At 34.6% G+C, this 23,054-nt stretch overlaps 1 protein-coding gene across 1 annotated transcript in view; it reads right to left on the bottom strand.

Annotated features, from left to right (window-relative positions):
* The window catches only part of DENND4C (DENN domain containing 4C), a 61,436-nt gene that overhangs the window by 23,376 nt on the left and 15,006 nt on the right, over positions 1-23,054 (bottom strand). The window contains exons 4-17 of the mRNA XM_026043911.1: positions 16,840-17,092; positions 15,858-15,927; positions 14,473-14,642; positions 12,696-12,937; positions 11,759-11,825; positions 11,022-11,080; positions 9,560-9,704; positions 9,037-9,212; positions 6,006-6,106; positions 3,549-3,767; positions 2,692-2,837; positions 2,220-2,255; positions 1,968-2,098; positions 457-589 (exon numbers count right to left, since the gene is read on the bottom strand). Coding sequence (XP_025899696.1) covers positions 457-589; positions 1,968-2,098; positions 2,220-2,255; positions 2,692-2,837; positions 3,549-3,767; positions 6,006-6,106; positions 9,037-9,212; positions 9,560-9,704; positions 11,022-11,080; positions 11,759-11,825; positions 12,696-12,937; positions 14,473-14,642; positions 15,858-15,927; positions 16,840-17,092 — 1,948 coding nt within the window. The remainder of the gene's footprint in view (positions 1-456; positions 590-1,967; positions 2,099-2,219; positions 2,256-2,691; positions 2,838-3,548; positions 3,768-6,005; positions 6,107-9,036; positions 9,213-9,559; positions 9,705-11,021; positions 11,081-11,758; positions 11,826-12,695; positions 12,938-14,472; positions 14,643-15,857; positions 15,928-16,839; positions 17,093-23,054) is intronic.

The following is a 23,054-nucleotide window of genomic DNA, read 5'->3' as shown; positions in this document are numbered from 1 at the left end:
AAAAAAAAAAAAAGAAGACAACACAGATGGAACATCCTGAATTTAGAGACCATTACTAATTCAGATACGAGCCTCTTAAAAGTGAACATCTAATAATTATAGCCAAATATTAAACTGAACCTCCCTATTCGTACAGCTTTATCAAGCCTCTCTACAAGTAAAAAACACAAATAAGCAGAATTATTTTTCCTTTTCTACATACAGGTTTTCATTGTATCTTCTCTTATTAATATTACTGACAAAAGCTTAAAAAATGGCTAGCAATGAACTGTAATCTCAACAACTGAAATTATAGCTTTTTTCTTTGAAAGCATTGTTTCCCAGTATCTAAAAAGCCTACTCTCCTACCATGTTAATTTTAATAAGTGAAATTTTACTACATGAATTAGTAGCAATTTTGCAAAATAACTATATATCTTTCAGTGTTCAGAGTGATTACAGTAAGACTAATCTGACCTGTTTTGTCCTTTTTGCCATGAGTGCTGGACTATTAGAAATGCAGCCTCCAATTGGGTGTCTGCTGAAAGAGAGCTTGAGCTCCTGCGGCCTGTCAAAGAGCTTGAAATCTAGTCGTGGAAAGTTCGTATAGCTATATATACATATTACCAAAAAAAAAAAAGAAAAAGAAAAAAAGAGTTGTTTTTGTGTTTGCTGACAGCAGAAGACTCTTGCAAAAACAACTTATATATGAAGAATGTATAGGAGAAGCAAGCATGAGGAAAAAAAAAGAATAGCAACATCAAGTCTTGTTCACAAAGATACCACAAGAAGACAATGTCAGACATAATATCTCAGTAGACAATGGATACAAGAACTGTATGGTTATCCATACCCCGTAGATCATCTCTATTCAGTACTGGTGAGGCCACACCTGGAGAGCTGGGCCCAGTTCTGGACTCCTCAGCACAAGACACACATGGAACTACTGGAGCAAGCCCAGCGAAGGGCTGCAAAGAGGGATTGGAGCATACGTCTGAGAAGACGCTGAGAGAACCGAGATTATTTAGCCTGGAGAAGAAAAGGCTCAGGGAGATCTTATCAATGAGTATAAGCTGAAGAAAGGGCACAAAGACGACTGAACTAGACTTTTTCCAGTGGCACGCAACAGGACAAGAAGCAATGGGCACAAAGCAGAATACAGGAGGCTACATTTAAATACAATGTGTGTGGGGAGAATTTCTGTCCCCTCTCTCCCTAAGGAAAAAGAAAGTGAAGGTGACTAAACTATGGAACAGATAGCRCAGAGAAGTTACAGAGTCTCCATCCTTAAAAATACTTAAAAGCCATCTGGACACTCTCCTGGACAACTTACTCTAGGTAACCATGTTTGAGCTTGCAGCATATGATCTTCAGACATCCCTTCCAACCTCAACCATTTTGCAGTACTGTGTAGAGATATACTTTCCATATACTTTCTATATAAGAGTAGRGATGACAGCTAAGAAAACAGAATCCTCATTACCACTAAGACAGATAGCTAGGAAAGACATGCCCAAAGTGTCTGAAAACTCTGTACTTCCTGCACAAAGCTGAAAAACACTCAGTGAAAGAAGCATGAAGAGTAAAGTAGGTTTTTAGCTCTTTGTGTGCATTGGCTGCAGATCAATAATACTGGGCAGATCTACTACCTACCCCTCTCATTCCTGCTGTGACCCAAAAACAACACACTGAAGTTACTTTCCTACCATTTATGTACCTTTTGTAGTATTACTACAAAGTTAGCAAGGGGTTGCTGAAAAGATGGCAGTAAAAATCCACTTGGCCTCAAAAACTCACAAACACTTTGACTTTTAAAGCTTCAGAAGCTTACCAGATTCCAAGCAGATCACATCTGTTTAAACAATTCCTTAGAACATTTGATTAAGTGTTGCACCAGGATTGAACATATGTCCTCATCAGCATTCAAGTTCTCTACTTTCACCACAGTGAAACAACTACCAACCACAACCTAATTGTTTGCCTTGTACCTGTATTTTGGTGCTCGGTCTTGACCATCATCAGGGGGAGGTTCTGGTGGCATAATAAATACTGTGTGTTCACTTTTTTGTGACTCATCAAGCTCAATCAACCTGGCATCCTCCACAGAGTCTACATCAATCTGAAAGCAGAGTTTGTATAACTGGCTTTAGGAGAACAAGCCCATTTTAATTATATTCCCTCTAAGTACTTAAACATCAGGTTCACATTATCACTTCATTTCACTGTGAGAGAAAATGTACCTTCTCTCCTTTTTCTGTTCCTTTATCYGGAAAGAGCTAGGAAAAAAGAAACAGAGAGAGAAAGAGTTAAGAGATTGTTCTAAATTGAAAAATAAAAAGTACCTAATTTGAATTACAACATAGCATTTACTGAGAAATCAAAATGACACTAAATTGTTGTATGAAATTAATCTCTTTTGCTTTCAATAAAGGAATTTTGATAGCTGCMTCTTCCATATATTCTATATCTGTTGACATTATTAACTAAATATCTAGATTTAGATATTTAGAGATTCTAAATCGGTAATAGCAAATCACCTTTATTGAACTGGAAGAAATCAAGATTTTAACATACTTTTGATATAACAATGTCACTATGCAATACAATAATAATTGAAGTTTGCAACATATGAAAAATCTGAAAATTATAGCCAAAACGATAACATGAAGTGATCAAAAGTGTATCATTTAAAACTATTAATGTTCTTTTCACCTTTTCTATGCAGTCATCAAAAAATGCCAAGCCAGTATCTTTGTCGCTCACAAAACTGCACTCTTCAATAAATCTGCTAAATAGCTGTGTTTTGGTGAGATGCGTGTAAAATTTTGTATAGGCACGGTCTCGACTTTTTAAAAATCCTGGTTAGGAAGAAAATGGAATATACATTAAAACATCAGTTACAAGCTCCATAAGAAGCGAACATTTGAAGTGTCAACACATATCAATTTTAAGGGCTCAAAAAAAATATTACAAATACCATGCATTAGGCTAAAAGAGCCTAGACTTGAAGATACTTAAGACTTGCCAAACATTTGATACTCCATTCAACTCTCTATAAAAAAAAAAAATAACCCAAACAAACCACCAGTGGCATTTGGTGTTTAGCTAGCATTCAACTCATGAATAGATCTGAAAAGTCACAGTGAAGGTAAATGAGATAATTTTTGCTGACTATTGTTTCCGTCATGTTTGAGAGCTCTGACCAGTTCTCTATTTTCCCATTTATATTAAGAGTATTACTTTGTTCTTCATTACTGGCTCTCTGAAATTTTTGCTCTATATAAGCTGAGAAACGTTCTATATCCTCCAACAGCTGCCAAGCTAGTATCATACTACTGAACGATGATTCCTCTAATTCCAAAGCCATTAGAAATTTGGAATTCTATTTCTGCATTTTTATGTACTGAACAACTGTTTTATGTTCTGAAAACTTTAGTTTATCCAACTGCAGCTTTAAATATTGCAAAAAGTTGCACAACCAAACAGAAATCTGAACTTTCACACAGCAGTTCAACCTTGAAGTTTTAGTATTCCCAATGTTATCTGCAGATGATCTACCTGACCCTTACCTTGATGATCAAACAGTGATTCAGCAGCTGTTGCCTTATTTGAAGGGGCCTGGGTGATTGGCTTGAGGAATGTTCTGTAACCCTTTAAAATTGAAGCCATAAAACGGAGAAAAGCTTCCTGAATCTCCATCTCAAGCTCAGTCATCTTCTTCTGCCAGGAGAAATCTGCCTCAATGGGAGTCATCTCTACTGCAGAGCCTTCTTGAGTTTTCCTGCGAACTAGTGAAAAACAACACACATAATCCTATATTAAAATTAAAACTGGTAAGCTCTGCAAGACAATGAAAAGGGAGTTTTGTGGTTTTTTTTCTCCTTTTTATACTTGCCAATATTCAGAAGTGACAAACATTGGAAAAAGAGCTCTGCTTATCCCGTGATTACATTCTAAGTTGCCCAGCCTGTATGAAAGTCAGTTACATCAATGGTTAATTATGAGCTTTCTTAGTCTGCCTGGGTATAAATAATGAAGATCTCAACTGGGCTAATATTAATCACATATCCAACTGAATATGGACTTTCAGTAATAAAGCCACACAAACACTATTTGGATTATAGAACATTTTATTTTTGGAGATTTTTCAAACCCATCTGGATGTGCCACGTCTTATGTGTCCCTGCTTGAGCAGGGGGTTGGACTAGATGATCTCTTCAGGTCCTTTCCAACCTCAACTATCCTATGAGTCTGTGATTAAATGAAATTGCCTATCCAGAAAAAATACTTCCCAAAAAAATTTCCCAAATAGAATTTTCCACCATTTCTGTGTAGTATAAGGCTGAAACAAGTAGATGAGAGTCACAGTTCACTCTTGCAAGCTGTAATGCATAYAATATTTAAAAAACAGTAGCAAGTACTGCTGACAGCTTACTTTAGAGCGCAGTGTTTCTACATTTTTCACTTTATTACAATTTTCCAGTTTTCTTTAGCTATACAGAAACCAGAGATTTGTCCTACTATTGCTCTAACATTTCTCATGCACATACAATCATTTCAAATTGTTCTCAAACTGAGATATCTGGTAAAAAGTTAAAATAAGATCATTTATCCCCAGTGTATTTAGCTAGAGTTTCAAGATATCTGTCTCCTAAATTATAGTCATCTTTTTCTTTTAATCCATACAACAATAAAATTTGCAGGATTTCCTCTTCATTTTTTCCTCAGGAGGGTTCACTGACATTACATTTTGCTGAAACAGAAAAACCACTTAACAGACAGCTTTGGATATGCTCAAGTTACAGTCTGGAACTCAGTCTACAGTATTTACATATTAGGTAGAACCAAATTAACAGTTGAGTTATTGTAGAAAACTGAAAAACATAGATTTAAAAACAAACAAAGAAACAAACAAAAAAAAAACATGTAGTGACAGGACAAGAAAGAACTGCGAACTGAAGCGCAGGAACCTCTGCTTGAATTTGAGGAAGAACAACTTGACAGTGAGGGTGACAGAGTCCTGGCACAGGCTGCCCAGGGAGGTTTCCTTCTCTGGAGGTCTTCMMAMCCCRCYKRGATGCCGCCCTGTGCCCTGTGCTCTGGGTGTCCCTGCTGGAGCAGGGGGTTGGACTAGATGATCTCTTAGAGGTCCCTTCCAACTTCAACTATTCTGTGAGTCTATGAGGATCCAACTTCTACACACTGCATTTTCCTGTTTCCATTATTTACGAGCACTAGGTATGTTGCACACATCTGAGCTTTCACTGTCTCCTTTTCCAAAACAATGCACCCCAGCATACTATGAATCAACTTGATCTTAGGACCTGTCAACTTATGCTGAAGTAACTGAAAGAAATAAGACCCATAAACACATTAAGTGCACTTACAACTTTGCTTGTACCTGTCCAAGTCACTATATTAGAGTTTTTCCCAAGAAATTCTCAAAATAAAGCTACGTCCTAACTTTCCTGCCATATAAATAAAGTATTTATTATTATTACAAATAAATAATAATAATTTTACTTTATAAATTTTTTATTTTATTTAGTATTTTAGTATTTTATTTAGTATAAAGTATTTATTGACTAAATTTATTTACTAAATAAATACTTTATTTATTATTACAAATAAATAAAGTATTTGAGTTATTCAACATTATCTGAACCAAAACAATGCTTCTTCTTTCAGTTATTTTTCACAGGAGTTATATTTTAGATCCAAACACATTTCAGCTGAAGCTTTGCTTAAATGTAATATAAATTTGAGCCATGGCAAAAAAACTAAATATAGTTCAAATCTGAAGAAGTAAGAGAATAGAAGTCAAATGTATGTGTGGAGGAGAAAAAGCATACCACATATGATAGAAGAACAAACATTTATACATTCATTTTTATTTAAGAGTTGTAGGTGTCTATCAGAAAATTAAGTAGTTTTCTTCAAATACTTGCTCTCCCTGCTCTAGCTAGTGTCTGTTCTTACTGCCCCACTCTCTCTCTCTCTCCTTTTTTTTTTTTAAATAATTTCACCTGCTGCCAGTTGTGGGTGCAGTTTCTTTAAGGTGCTGAGCAGACTTTTACATGGCTTCTTAGGAAACTGTTTCCAGTTTGTGCTCTTCTTATCATCTGATCTAAAATAAAGGGGAGGAAAAAAAGGATATTTAATATCCATACATATCTAAAATGTAACTTCCATTGGCCTTAATTATTTTATTTGCAGAACTTAACTAAAAAAAAAATGAAGATAACTTTACAGTCACATGGTACACTACAGCCTGCCATACAGCAAATCTGTTTCCATTTCCAAAATAGACTGCCAGGTACTAGGAAGACTGGGAATTCAATTTGCAGCTTGAGAATCATGTAGCTGATTAAACAGTGGGGTAAATTTGCTTATCAGATGCTCACCATCAACAGATYCAGACCTGTTTAACAGACTTGTATAGAGTGAGAGAGTTGTGAGTATATCCTGGCACCTTTAGGCCTTTTTTTCCTGGAAGACTGGGTAGAATTTCTGTAGTGCAGAGTACAGTAAACTATCCATAAGACAGAAGCTTTCACTAACTGAGATGACACTGTTGCTGCTTGTTTTGCACTTTGAAGGCAAATGCTCATTCAGCTATAAGCTAAATTACATGGAAATGTAGGATGAGAGCCCACGTTCTTCTGAGTAAAAGAAAAAAAAAGTACATGTGAGGATTTCTTTTCCTCTCCCTCTCCCCACGATGGCATGCCTAAAACCAACATAGCCAGAAGTTGAACTGTTCCAAAAACACAAGAGGAAAAATCTTTCCATAAAAATAACCTTTTTAGGGCACAGATTTAAAAGTTTATTTCTCTAAGCAGCTTTCAATGTTGCTTTCAAAGAGGCAATTGAAAACATCCAGTAATAGACATTAAAGAAGCAGCTGAATGAATAAAAGGCATTCAGCATTTCTGGCAACAAGTTAAGGTTCATTCTATTAGAAAGGTACTAGCAAAATAGCTATCAAAAGACTGACAGATGTACTAGAAAATACTGTGTTATCCTTCGATTAYGCAATCAGAAAACAACAATAACAATAAAAAGTGAGCAACCGTGCTGTTAAGTGCTTTTACACCTAAAAATATTGCAACACCCTCACAGAAATAAACACAAGCAAAACAAGATGTTGACAAAATGAAGTATTACTGCATGGAACATTTTCACCCATTTTACTGGTAATGCAATACTTTAGAACTTTACATTATTGTCAACGTGTGTTTACAGGGTTTTAATCTTTTGTAAGACAAAAATTTTACAAGATAGAAAAATATTCTCATTTTGCAGTTAAAAAAATTGCATATGATACAATTACCATTAACTCATATTTACTTAAGTCAAGAGTACAGATATTTAACTGTTCTGTACGTCAGCTAAGTAACAGTGAGTGCTCACACAGSGCACACAGTGAATGGATGTAACCAGATAGGTGGGACACTTGGAAGATAGCAAAGGAAAAGGCTGTAAAATATTGTCTCACACAATAAGTATAATGCCTCACAAAAGGCCAACCTCTAGAAAATTTTCAGTTCAGTAACTAATAGGAAATCCAAGTAAGGTTTATACTTGATCTTTCAATGACTCATTCCAACATAATCTTGGCATTCACAGCTGTGTATTAAACATCCTACTTTCATATCTACATCATTTTCCTGAAATACACTCTTCAACTTTAATCCTACTTATGACTCAAACATTCAGTTATTTTTCACAAAACTAATATCTTCCTATCCTTTTGAATGAATGAATGAATGACCTTCTCCAAGTTTCTTCAATACATTCTTCTTTTCACAACATTGTGAAAATAATTTTTTTGGGGTATAATACTTTGAGATAAACCAATGAAAATGCTCTTGGTGTGTTGTCTTTTTTTTTTTTTTTTTTATTAAAAGAGGATATAGGGAAGGAGACCATAAGATGAAAAATAATAATAAAAGAAGCTCTGTGTATTATTTCTTCTAGTGCGTCWAATAAAAAGAGGTGTTTTAGTAATTCAAATAAAGCTACAACAGGACATTACAGGAAGGGACCTCTTGACAGCATCGGCACCTCTTGAAAGCATTCAACCGACCCAGAAGTGAAATGACTAATTCTAACTCAAGTGAGTAAAATTGAATAATTAAGCCAAAGTTAAAACGACATGTTACAATGCTTGTTTTCACAGAGAAAAGGCATGTACTCTATTAGTRTCATCCATTCTCATCTTAAAATATCTTAGATACTTCCATTCTATATTAGAAGCATCTATTATCTATATAGATACTTCTCTAAAAAAACTGTTTTCAAGCCCATTTGAACTGTTGTTTAAATTCGTTACAGAAAATGAAAATCCTCTGAATCAGCTTCTCTGAAAAGTCACAAAGAAAGTGCACGTGCAAAYCCTTCACTTTTAGAAAACCATTAAAAACTAACAGCTAGGGAAAATGTTTTAGACTGAATACGGTCAATACACAAAGCTTTGCTTGATTTACCTTACAAAGAATTAGCTGTTKTATGTGAAGGAAAAAAAAACCTCTTCAAAACATTCAAAAAATCAAACGCTGATTTAGGGTGCCCTGAGTGTATGCCAGCATCCAAAGCTGTCCTAAGGGGTCCTAAAGCTTTGACATTCACATGAATGTTCATCTTCTATAGTCAGGTAAATCAAACGGAAAAGTGGTAGAGCAAGGTGAAAATGTGAGAAGTCATGTAGTATAAAAAAATACACTCTTCTTTCTCTTTCTAGCTTAGATCCTGTGCAGAGTATTACATGAACCAAAAAAAAAATGTGTCATTGTCACATTTAGAGTGACATCTGCAACACAGTTCTCCAAGCAGTCCTCACTGCTAACTCCCAGCTTCATATTAAATTTCTCTTTCTAGTTTATATCCCGTCATCAATTGCTATGAAACATTAGGAAAGAGAAAAAGAGGATAGACAAGAAAACCATCAGATATATTTTTAATAAAATTGTATCTGAAAGAATGAACAATCTCTCTATCTAGAGACAAGATAAAAACAAAACAAATAAACAAACAAAAAAGCTCCACAAGACTTACATGTACACCATGTTTGTGTCTAAGTCAATGCACACAATATCCTGTGGCGGATCATACAGATCAAAGTACCGTGAATCTACTCCAACAATGAATGGAAGAGGGGCATTGAGCACAGTGGCCAAAGACAAAGGACAGAGAGGGATGTATGGACATTGCCACTGAAATGGAAATATCATCTGAAAGAAAAATTAAATGAAATTAACATATTGAAGCAGGACAAAAGACATTGTACAATTAAAATACAAGTGAAGTTGGTATATGCAGGAAGCTGAAATGAGCTACATTCTTAGAAGTCTTTGAGTCTGATAATTTATTTAATGGAGCATTTCTCTTATCTATTCAAAAATGTTTGTCATTTCCATAGTTATAAAAGTTATAACAGATAATAGAGTACTCCAACTAAATGCTAATGATGGAAAAAAATGACTTAGTATGTCAATTTTACTGAAGAAGACTAAAAGTAGTTAATTATTAGAGTCAGCAGTGATTTCCTCCACTGCTACACAGAACACTTTGTACTTACAGCTACTACAGCTTCAGCAACTCCTGTCAACACAGCTGGTCTAAGAGAATGGAGGAGGATCTTGCCTTCTAGTAATACAAAAAGTAATAGAGTAGCACAGTTTTCGGGTCCAAGATTCATGAGCAGAGTGCTAAAGTTTGCTCCACTAAAGAGGGGAGAGGAAGGAAAAGAACATTACAGGATGTAAATATTAAAAACCTTGGGGTAAGGAGAAGAAAAAAAATAAATAAAAGAGAGCAGAAACTCTACTGAAAAACAGCTTTGAAATTTTCAGGGACAGACCAGGGACAGAGTAGTGTTAGCCATTACCAACATCAAATATCTACCTATATCTACCTATCTAATAAGCAATCACATATGCAAAACTTTACTGCTAAAAGCAAACCAAATTAAAAAAAAAAAAGCACATAATTGAAGCAGTAAAATTGTGCAACTGCTAGAATGTGTTGTTTATGGCTGTGAAACAGGCATCTTGCCATCTTAATGCCTACTTTATTACTATGGGAAAACATTGATYTAACTGGTTAATAAGTAATGCAAGTGTAGAACGACAGCAGCAGCTTCATTTGATGAGTAAATATCAGGTCAGAGCTCATGAACAAAAATATCCATTTAATCATTACTTTAGAATTAGAAATGTTAACAGCAGCCAGATAAAAATCAGCCAACCACCTTGATACAAACACACATTTAACTCCTACAATTTAATCCACATTACATTTGTTTGGACTGCAGAGACATTAATGAATTCAAGAGGAGTCTGTAAGACTGGGCACTCACCGGAAAAATAAAAAAAACGGTGGCTTGCTGCTCTTTTTCATTAGGTATATGAGTAACAGATGTGATTAAACCTGAGATTCTTTTAAATATACATTAAATGACAAGGTTTAAAAAGAAAAAATATAAAATAAAAAGGGAGAATGCAATTTTTAAAAAATTGCATACATCAGAAGCTCTTGCCCAGAAGATGCAGGCAGTATTCACAAAGAATGCATCAATGTTCAACCACAATCACCAGTTTTAAGGGAGATTTTAGATTTCCAGAATGTTTGCACAGGTGTGCACATTTTGATTTCACATTGTTKCTTGACATAATATTGGATTAGAAGAAGGTGAAAAAAAGATATTAAATAGTTCTAGAAGTCTCTGTAGACTTCTATTCAAACACACACAGAGGCACACACACATACCAATATGTACTCTTCCCCCACAGCCTGCTTCTTTTTCCACTGTTTCTACAACAACCTAACAAACCATCTTCATTTCAGGATAATCAGTTATATTATCCTTTAATAAGGGACAGAATTGTACCCAAAAGAGCCCACCACATTATATTATATACACATATTGAGTTTTCTGTTTACAAGAGCTAATAATGCCTCATTGCCTCTTAATTTCTCAAGTGGTATACATTGGTATACATATACAGTGGTATACATATACAAAACACAAATAATGTTACCTTAATGGCAACGGTGTAGAAACTGGCTGAGACAATATTAATGCATCATGGGCAGAAAGCTGAAAAATATAAAATAGTGCTTGATAAGGACAATTCCAAATCTAATACAGTGTAATACCCAGTCTAAAAGTGTATTCAAATAACCTAATAAAATGCCTGGCAGACTGAGGGTCACAATGTTATGCAAGAGACATGAATCACACAGTCTTTGGCACTTCTGTTCAGTAGATCAACAAAGTTTTTCTCAGTCACTGAAACGATCCCAAGAAGTTACAGGAAACTGTGACTCAGTGTTGGGCATGTAAATGCAGCTAGGTGATTAAAGAGCAAATCACTGGAGAGAATACCCCAGGAGACTGCAACATTTGACCTGCAGGACTAAGTAAACAAGGAATTGAAAGGCAAAAACAAACAAAACAAAGCAAACAAAACAAAACTCCCAAATACTGAGTAATACAGATTCTGTCTAGAGAATGAAAGAGTAATATATGATAAAGAGATTTCAAAAGTACATGTTGCATTATTCTGCCAGTTGTACCGTCTGAATTTTATCTAGTTTTTGTCTTCTCCCCCTCCCCACGTATGCTTCTGTCTCTTCCCTTTCCACTCCTAGCAGAGGAGCAAAGAGATTTTAAAGCCAAATAAAGTCTAAAGGAAGAATCTGGTCTTTCAAAATAAGAAGGAGGATTCTCCACTTGTTTAAGGATGTTCCATAAACATAAAAATGTTTTGCTTACCTGCACAAGAATTCTCGGCCTTTGTGGTGAAGGGAAAGGTATATTGTGCATAAAGTGGGATATGTGCCTGAAACAAAGAAAAGACCTTAGAAAAGCAGCATGAAGGTTTGACATGAATTATATTTTGCAATTACTATGATATCATGTTCTAGAAACATTGCTAAGATTTATTTGCTATACTTATAAATGTATGAGCCTTTTTATAGAAATTGAAAACAAAATAACCCCTCTCATACATTTTGAAGGTGACGTGTAATACTATCAGCTTTAGGTATATATATAGAAGATAAAAACGTATTGGAATTTAGGCAGGCCATTTAAAATTCCAAGTAGTCAAACTCCATGCTACTAAGTTTTTAATGAAGCTTAGCTAAAGAAAACTATGCACTTAACTTCCAAAAGTCTTAACGCTATTCTGAATACTGTATCATATTTAAGTCATCTTACAGTATATCATGAAATGGAAATATCCTTTATGAAGTTGTGCATATTGACAACTTATTCACATTAGTTTCTGTGGTTAGAAGTAGCCCTAGATATTCACAGTTTTTTTCACAAGGTTCATTCCTGAATTTATATTTAATAATTTAAAACGCAGAACTGCAAATCTTATCATGGAATTTGTAGCTCAGACATTTCCGTCTGACCTGGGTAAAGGAAACAGTAAACACACTTGATAAACTAAGAGAAAGGTCCAGGTAAAATCCATTTTATTTTTCTGGCACTGTAGAGACAATGTCGTTAAATTGGAGCAAGAATAATTCTACCAATACAATACAAGGTATTGTACTGTAAGAGCAATTAAGAGCAAAAGCATGGATCAAGGATCACTTAAGTGCCACGTGCATAAATCCTCAACGATGTACAACTTCACTTTAAACTCATATAACTCTCTGCACTCATATAACTCTCTCGTATTTGAAAATGGTTTACATACTTCTCAATGGGAAGAGGATGAGGTCCAGAGACAGAGAGTTTGTAGATGAACATAAGAAATTTCCGAAACGCTTCAAAGAAGGGCCAGTGTGAAAGAAGGCAGATACATTTGTTGGAATTGATAGACTTGGAAGTAATCACTTTTCTCTCTACAGCTGTCAGGAGACCCAGCTGCAATTGTTGATTTTTTGTTAGCAGTTCCCGAGGATAAGGCTCATAAAACTGAATAGCAGCACCATAAACCTAAATGATAAAGAAAAATAGCTAAGTAGATCTACTACCAAAAAGAAATGTGGGTTAGCATTTTGCAAGCAGACTTAAGCCAGTGTTGTTCACACACATACAGCAATGCTTTTGTTGGCAGGTCCCAAAGCTACTTTCTATTAATGTAACATGCATAAAGTGCTCTTATAGAAGCAATGTAAACTTTTTTTTAACTCTTGTGCCTCCCTTCCTCTTTTTTTCCACAGTACTTTCTTCAACAAAGTGTTGATACACTGTAAAAGAAAGGGAACAGAACCAAGCCACACATTATGACAGGACTATATACATTAGCTGTATTACACTATATTAAGTCAAATCATGTCAGGAAATGCTTCTGTTCCACAATTCTTCTCTATTGCCACACTAACCAAGAACATTTATTTTAGATTTGATTTCTTTATTTTATAAAATTACATAGGTCCCAATCTTTTCTAACATTCTCTCCTTATCCAAATTTCCATATTTAACTGAACTATTTTGGCAAGCTTATCAAAACGCAGTAGACAGGGACATGTTCACCACACCATATGAGCTTTCAGAAAAAGAGTCTGGCAGGTAATGTATTCATCTTTTTTATGTCTCTGTTAATACCATGGCAAAATATTTTTACTTCTTGCTTAGAAATAGGCAAGCATGTAAATTTTCCTAATGGAGAATCCAGACAGAGCAGGACAAAAATCAGAATCGGTATTTATTAAGACTTCTTTTATATCCAAACAACTAATCACACATTGCATTTGCTTACTCCCTCACAGAGTTCACATATACACTTATAGTTGTTGCTGGGTTGAAGAAACAGCTGCTAGACCAATATCAAACAAGTGCTCCCTTGCTTCACCTGGTACATCCATAATCCTGCAGTCTTTGTCYGCCTATGGCTGCCACCAGTTTATTGGATGTGAGCCAAATATTGCAACACACCATTGGAGTACATGTGTGCTGGTGGCCTAGTATAGATTAGGCAAACTCTTGGTGATCTGAGTTTATCAAATCATGTAAACTCACCTGATTTTTTAGTCTCCAGTGCTCATAAGATCTTGGGAGCCCTTCAGATGCTACTTTTCCTCTTTTTGTCTTTTCTGGTGCCTATTTCTCTATTCACACCCATATAGCCCATTTACAACAGACCCACACAAACGGTCTTTCATGAAAATCATGGGAAATACATAAGCACTTGTCCATTATTAATACACATAGTAATCAAACATCCCCTTAACAAGTAAACTCCTTCCTGTTGCTAGAAACATCTTGTTTGAAAGAATAGGAAAATTTAGACCCTATGACTTTGGTTTGTCTAAGCAAGCAGTTATGCTTCTGTAGGACTAACCAACTTTCCTAGTTATTTCTCCTTTAGGCTTAGATTTGTCTTGCAGGAAAAGCTTTAAATGTATACTTTTCTCATGGAAGTATTTGGCAATTTCTTTTATTTTCAAGTATGGAATAAAAGAAAAAGTCTATTTTACTCTACATCAGCCATTTAAATCAAAATATAACTTTGCAGTGTGCGGCCATACCTTTTCTGCAGAGGAACAGGTCAGTACAAATGTGGAGAATACTGGTAGTGGATATTTGGTTTGTGGGTCCCAGCATTCAATAGTAGCTCCCATAGGMAGGCAGAAGAGCGGTACAGAATCTGACAATGGAAATGACTCRTAGTTCTCCTGAGGATATCTGAAAATTAGGCCTTGGAAACAGGAGAAGGAAATGTGCATTTGATCTGACAGTCATAAAGCAGCAATATATTTACCACACTGCATACCAAAAATCTATGCCTTAGCTGGACGTAATAGCTAAAGTATATATATATATACAGGAGAAAATAAGTCTCTCACAAAAATTTTAAACTTAGAGCTTCCCTTACAGCAATCATTCAAAAACCAGTAATTTGTAAAAAACAACCAGTGAAGATTTTAACTTTAACCCTATTGGAAATAACCTATGCTACCAAAATGTGCCATTAAAGGGGATTATATTACATAGAAATTCTACAAAGGGATAATATATCTATTATCTTTACTATAGCAACAGTAGCAGGATCTTATTAACTAACTGACCACATTTTCTGCTACTCACTTGTAGCATTCTGTATTAGCAACTTAAACATAGTTTTGAAAACCTAATAAACAGCTAGTGTAATATCACCTGCTAGAATGTATGCCCACAAGCTGCAGTTTACTGTTGTTGCTTCTCTAGTTATTTTATGACATATTTCTTTTGTTTTCTATGCTTTCCACTTATAGTTGGTAGTTTATTCCTTCCAAAGGTTTATTCCTTTCTTAGGTTTAACACTTAATAGAAAAAACTACTGAAAGATTATTTTCTTGGACTTTTCAGGAAAAAAAATATCCTTGGCAATGCATTAAACTAAGTTATAAAGCTGAGATTTAGAAGAAAAGACTTTCCTGTCGTTCACTGTTTGGAATGTTCTTCACTTTACTAAAGCAACAGGATGTGGAACAGAACAGGAGGAATGTGGAACAGAAAAGGAAGAATACATTTAACTTTCAAATTAAATGTAAGATATTTTATTGGTTACAAAATATACAAGTAAATAGGAATAACCCTGAAATTTCCATTTATTCCTTGTTTTCCATTATCATCAGATGACATGTGAAATCTTTTGTTACAGATGCTTGCTACTCTTTCTGCTAACACTCCTAAGCTGCCAATTCTGTCAAGATATGAACTAAATTAGTACAAAGCAATGCCATTCCTTGCCCACTTTTTGCACAAGATAAAAAAAAAAAAAAAAGACAATCAAAGACAACTCTTTGATTTCCGTTAGCATGAACAGAATTTTGATTTTAGAGCATTTAAGCTCTTTTAATTATATGATTTCAACAAGGCATTTAAATACTTCTTTTAGCATGTTTACAAATTCTGCTTTAAAATTACTTACCAGCTTTATATGCTAGAGAGTTAGAAGCTGGCACAGACTTCTTATARCAAAGGTACACACTGGAACCCCACTGTAAGACAAAAATATCACTTTACAGCAAACAAGGACTAGAGCAGGCAGCAGAGAAATCAGGTATAAATATCTGAATGTTCATACAAAACAAGGGTGACACTTAAATACAAGATATAAAAGAATAAAATCACTGCAGATTCTAATGAGAATCTCATTAATGGGAGTGAAATTTTGAACATTTTCACTAGAAGCCTTTTCACTTTTTTTTTTTTCACTAGAAGTTTTTATGGCATTCCTATGAAATGACTCCTATTTCTATGAAATGGTGAGATGTCCTTCTCTAGAGGTATTCCAGTCCCACCTGGACACCACCCTGTGCCTCGTGCTCTGGGTGTCCCTGCTGCAGCAGGGGGTTGGACTAGATGGTCTCTAGGGGTTCCTTCCAACCTCAACCAGTCTGTGAGTCTCTGAGTCTCTGATTTATATAGTGTTCTGTTTGTCTACGTTCTACCATTCGAAAAATCTCATGTTTCAGCCTTGGAGTACTAATAATAAAACACACTAAAAAACAATGGGGAAAAAAAAAAAAAAAAAAGGAGTACAGGAGCAGACCATAAGCAGCAATTACTATTCTTACCACTTTTTAGCTTTTTAGTAACGTGTTAGTAATAAAGAAATCAAGAAGTTTTTGTGATTCTCAATGGGCATCAGCATTTTAAGGAACAAAAAATAGGAGGAGGAGGCTGGGGGGGAGAAAAGGAGTGTAGTTTGGGCCAGTTTGAATAAGTATTTCACAGTACATAAGAAAAAAACAGCAGAAGAACCACAGAAATTTCTCACACAGTATATGGAATGAAAGAGTTATGATGCAGCAGTATAACACAGTCATAACRGAGCTAGCAAGTTTAAAGAGCTTTSGGTTCCCCCCCTTCCTTCTCCTGTTCCAAAAACGAGTAATTTAAATTCTCACCATGCCGCAATTTAAATTCTTATCAACTTTGCAAAAGGTATGAGGAGGGGTTTCTCCTTTGCTGGTAACAATAACACAGATATCCGTCACTGCCAATGAATTCTGAGGCCGTACTGAAGGGGCTCTTCGGTAAGTGATAAAGATCCGTTGAGAAGATGCTGAACTATTGTTAACGTTGGCACAACGACCATAAGGAGTAGCCTGAATCACTTCACACCCTGAAATTATACGTTCCTTCCCTTCATATAAAACTCTGCAGAGAGCACAGGGAAAAAAAAATATCAGTGTATTATACACATTCAAATTTTATATATATATATATATATATGTATATGTGTGTATATATATATATATATGTATATATAAAGTTAGTTGGGGAAATTCACGAAAATTGTCTATCTAGTACCATTGGCTTACTACACCACTGTAAGTTGCATTTTAGATTTTGTCCTTGTGCATATCAATGGAGCAAAGGAATCTAAGGTATTTATATCAACTAAAGAAACATCAGGGGGAAAAGAATGAAAGAATTATCACCATGAAAAAAGAAAATTAAACCACATAAATACATACAGCTATGAGATCAGAAGAAATTATAATAAATTTAAATATAAATTTAAAAGAAGCTTTAAATTGTGTTCTCACATTATAACTGGACAGTTACAGTTAGAAAGTTCATCTGTATTCTTTGAAAGCAGAAGGCATCTTACAGTCCTGTATAGCAAATACATCCTGTTTTGCTAATCATCTAAGTCTCATGTTTTTATTTTTCTAAATTGCTGCTTAGATCATTGTATTCTTACACAAGCAAACAACCAAACAAGCATAAAAAAACAAGTAAACAACCAAAAAAACCCAAATAAGATCCTTCACAGTACTTAAGTGACTTAAGTTGAATCTTGCACCCAAGCTTCCCACACATATAAGCACTGGGACAGAACCAGGAACCATGACAACAAGTATGGAAGTCAAACTTTAATTTTAGAGTATGTTATGACTTAATACAGGGCAATATAGGGTAAGACTTTACCTTTCTTTCCACACCCAAAGAAGCAATGATTTCATTTACTTGATTCCTYGGAGTATGCAGATAACACTTGCCACTTTCAGATTAGTTTACAGCTTTACAGTGCAAGATAAGATTTAGAACAAAAGTAATGCCTTTTTCAAGGATTCTACCCTGCAACTTACAACCTATATTTCACAACTTTGCTTTTATTGTGACAAAAACAATAACACAAAACAACAACAACAACAAAAAAAAAGCAGACAAAATATAGTTAATTGTTCCGAACTATCCTGGGCTAAATATGTTACTAATTACTAGTAACCATGTATTTGAAAATTTGAAGTTATATAAAATAAAATATCTCCAGACCCAGTAGTTCTCAAACTTTTCAGAACAATATACCATGAAGTTCTCAAAATTGATGAAAAGACTAATCAGCCATCTTTATATTAAAACATACAAATTACTGTTCATCCTGATTCCATGAATCACTTGTGATAGTATTTGGAACACATTTCAAATTAAGCCATGGAATATTTTATTAAAGCCAAGCAATTGCATGAACTGGAATTATACCTAAGCAATTATCAGGCTGTCATGTACATTAATTTGGCTAGTTCTTGGAAAACTATATTCTAGCCTTCAGTAGTTACTTGAGTTTGTAGACTCATCATCACACTGTTGATAAATTTAAATAAGAGGATAATAACTGCTCAAAATAGCAAAACACGGGTATTACTACAGAAAGTTCTAAGTCAAATATCTTGTGAGAAAAAAAAAATCATTCATTCTGTCCTCTTGTTTTGTTCTCTATTCTATATAGTTAAAAAACAAAAGAAAATCGTGGAAGCAACCATCAGGCTACTTCATTTAGGCACCAGAACAAAGATCTGATTTTATATAAACTCTTCACATCACTGCCTTATATTAATCAGAATGGAATTTAACAGATCAGACCTGAATTCAATTTAATTTAACAGAGTTAATGGAATTTAACATATCAGCTTCCGGTGGAAGCTCTCCTTTCAGTTCAATGTTATTTCAATGTTACACATTTTAATTTTAATTAAACTTATTTTTTCAGCTGGCAGCTTTTGAGAGGGCAACGATAGAGTTTATAGTATTTATCATTACCTATTTATCAGTTAATGCCGGCAACTCAATTTAAAAATCTGTAAGTATTCCCAGAGAGATACTTGAAGATTCAAGAAATTTAGCTGTGTAAACACTTCTAAGAGGCAAGAAATTGTCCAGTTTTCAAGATTGCAACAATAAAGCCCCTTTAAAAGTAAAAAAGCAAAAAGATGATACCCCCCACAAAACTTGCCACCCAGGCACATAAAACATCATGACTGCTATTAAAAAAAAGCCATTCCCCAGCTTCATGCCTAATGATGATAGTAAGGAAAAAAAAAAAAAAAAAACCCACAAATGGATCATTCAAAGCAAATAAGAACTTTAATGATCCAGATCAAAACATTAAGAACTTACATGCTGAATATTTAACTTAATATCCTGTATATGCAAAGTTCAGAAAGGTGTTCGCTCCTACTTGTTTCAACATCTCACTATCTGCCTTCATATTCATCAGTAACMATCAGGTCAGGATAAGACTTGTTTCCTGCTGCTACGTTTATGTCTTGGCTTTGATCCTAAGTACATCTCATTTGCTACATAYGCCAGCAACTTCAGTGGAGTTTCATCCCAATAAAATTGTAAACCTACAGTTTCTTCCAGATGCTAGGTCCTTTTCTTCCAAGAAGGACATAGGTCTAGGATCTCTTCAAACGGGTGTTTCCCATTGTGTGTGTAAATTCCATCATGACCAGTTTTACTGGATTTAAAGGTATGCCTCCATAAATCAGATAACAATATTCAGAAGATAAATGCTGTCTTCTTGAAGATTYATAATGTTCTTTACATCAATATTTTTGAGCTTCTGGAAACCATTTCAAAACAGACTGTTGCAACCTTGCAAAACTTGTGTCTGCGCTCCACTTTGATTCCCCCCCTATTTCCAGATGAATTTCTGCCTTGTAGAATCCTTATACTGAAGAGCCCTTTAAAACAGCTCTTCCCACTTCATTTAAGAGAAGGAAGTATGGAAATATTAGAAAATAAATACATAACACTAAGCAGTAGGGGTGAGCAGAAACATGGGCTCAAACAAGAGGTAAGGATTTAGGTATGCCACTATTATTATTTATCTAAATATTCAATTGACTATTTTTCTCATATTATTCTCAGCTGTTTCAAACGTTACCATCATTGTCACACAGCTGAATTGAAGGACACCACGGAAGTTGTTGGCTACTGAGAGTACCTTCCCATTTCTCTTCATTTTGAGTTCAATACTTCTGCAGAYAGTTTCAGAAAACAGCTGCAGAATGAGATGCAACCCTGGCATAGAATCCCTAACCAAAAATTCTATCCTRCCGAAGAAAATAATTTTTTCCTTATTTGTGCAAAGAAAAGTGAAATTTGCATTTCTCAGAAATAAAATAATTTTGCTTGACACAAGAAGACTAGCATTCTTTCCTATGAATTCAAGTAACTCCTCACTCCCAGCTCAGTCTTTTCTATAATAAGTGTTATAAATCCTATCCTATATTCATAACTGAAGTGGAAAAAAATATACAGGGAAGGTAAGATTTTTTTTTTTCAGAGTCATATTGTACTTAAACCAAAACAAAACTCAAATCTCAGCTCATCCCTATTTCTGAAATGTTGGCAAAATATCTGGATAGGATCTAGTACAATATATGGTAAATAAATTATTTACAGACATGTAAACTTAAGATACTGAATTTCATAGTTATTTCTAAGTGAAGGAGCTTAGAGAGCGCTCCTCTGAGGGTCAAMTCTTCATTCTTCCATTTAAATAAAACAAACATCCACTACCATTACAAGCATAAATATAAATGATACAGTCGTTTGAAATTTGCAGATTGCATGCCACAGATATTGCAGAATGGATATCCAGATATGCAATATCCAGATATCTGCAGATATGCAGATATTGCAGAATGGATATCCAGAATGCAATATCCATAAGCTTGCACATGGCCCCAGCTGTATGGAAGTGGGGACTTGTTGTAGGAAGTCACACTAGCAGTTTACAGACGCATGAATTTAGGAACATGTAGAATAGAAAGATGGGGAAGGAAAAGGAGGAGGAAACAGAAATAGAGAATATGAGGAAGGTAACAGTAAAAAATAATCAGTAAAGTACCTCCACTCCCCGCAAAGGCCCTTCTGTTTAATAAATATTTTCTAATCATTTTACCATGAAATCTGGAAGGATATATATGCTTTATATAAATTTTTATACAATAATAATGTGTATAAATTTTGTGTATAAATTTTTATACACAAACATATTTACCAACAATCACAAGATTACTGATAAAACCATTTCAAAGTATACACTCCTATACTTCTGCTGTATGTCTACACTATGTCCACCCAGCATGTGAGCTGACTTAGCAATTCACAATTAGTATACAATTAGTATATATTCTTTCACATAAAATTGATTAAAAAAAAAAAAGCTTTCAAACTAAGATACTTGACATACTACATTTCTTGTCTTAACTCCACTTGCATTTGCTTGTACGGAAATTGACAAAAATTTGCTCTAACAATCTTTTGCATGCAGTTTCAAAACAGCAGTAACAGCAGGGGGAAAATGTTCACATGCATCATTGCTCTCAGAGAAAAGTCTGCCATCATTTGTTAATTGTAACATCCAAACTGAATTTTTCTGTGCAAAGTAAATATAAATTCATGGTACTTTCAAAAYACCATATTTTTCTCCAGTATTTTTAAAAAGTGAATTTATCACGAAAACTTTTAATCATTCTACTATTTTTCTAGTTTGTTGCACAGCAGGATCTATTGCTTTCAATGAAAATAATCCAAGCACTGAAATTCCTAAAATTATGAAGATCATGACTATAAGTATGCGCTGGCAAAGTCTTTTCCAACACCAACAGAATTCAACATACACTTTTAGGAATCATCCCATCTCCCTTTAGAAATTTTTCTCCTGTTAAAACTTACTGAAGTTTGTCACGTAAATAACTGTATAGTGGACTTACACAAGTTCAGATCCCATTACAGCAATCTTGCAGTTTGAATCACATATGGCAGAAAACTATTTTTAAAAACACCGAAGATCACCAGAGATTATTAGAAAATAAATTAAATAATAAAGCTATGAGCTATACCATGGTTTATCATTCAACTTGAAYCTACCCCTAATGCACAGACTTTAACACTGCACTACTATTTTTTCCCAAGTACACTACACTTTTTAGCTAGCATTGATGAAGTGGAGGTTATTTACATAGTATATACACAGTTACCATTCTGGCATTATGCTTGACATGCTTTTACTTAAAAATGAAATTAAATTCCCATGACCTCAAGATATGCATGTCTCCAGTCCCATTTTATTACTTAATTGTTAAGTAAGGAAAAACTTGCATATTTCTTAATTTATCACCACTGCAGCACTTTCCCTCACCTAATGCTCCACTGTCTTTTTCTAATTCCTCCACAATGGATTCTGCAATGTCCTTTCCCAAATGAGAGCAGCAGCTGTGACATACACAATTTTGACAATCCAATACAATACTACCGCAAAGATTACCATAAGCAATGGTAATTACCTCATTACAGCAGCAGTACAGAGTACAACATTCAYCATCTTAACATCTTGATGGACCTTTCAATATTGGTCCATGAATGCTTGCACTAGAAACAGTATTTTAAAAGTCATAAAATTAGTTTAGAGCGTCTCTGTTCATGTTGTCAACCTGCATTTATCAAGCACTAAACTCATAAAACTCATAACACCCAGCTCCATAGCTCTGAATTTTTCCCCTGCAGTTTATCAGCCTAAGTTCTCACATTTTTCAACACAGTAACTATTGAAACTATAGTAAATATTGATTGCAAAGTTTCAAAATTTTTCATTTGACTTTAAGCACCTAAGTTGCATCGTCTTCCTCCAAAACATTATTTAGAGTCATAGAAGTTCCCAAAATTTACTTCCTCACATAGCACCCTATACASGAGCATCAGCATGAAGAAAACAAGGGAAAAAAAATAGTTACTTTCAGATAAATTCTGGTGCTAGTCTAGATTTCAGAGTTTGAATTAACAAATTTCAGATAGAAAACACTTCCCTTTTATTGAAATC

The sequence above is a fragment of the Nothoprocta perdicaria genome, unplaced genomic scaffold, assembly GCF_003342845.1.
Source record: "Nothoprocta perdicaria isolate Ctin4 unplaced genomic scaffold, notPer1 scaffold_104, whole genome shotgun sequence".
Classification (NCBI taxonomy): domain Eukaryota; kingdom Metazoa; phylum Chordata; class Aves; order Tinamiformes; family Tinamidae; genus Nothoprocta; species Nothoprocta perdicaria.
This window is presented reverse-complemented; position numbering and strand designations above follow the sequence as displayed.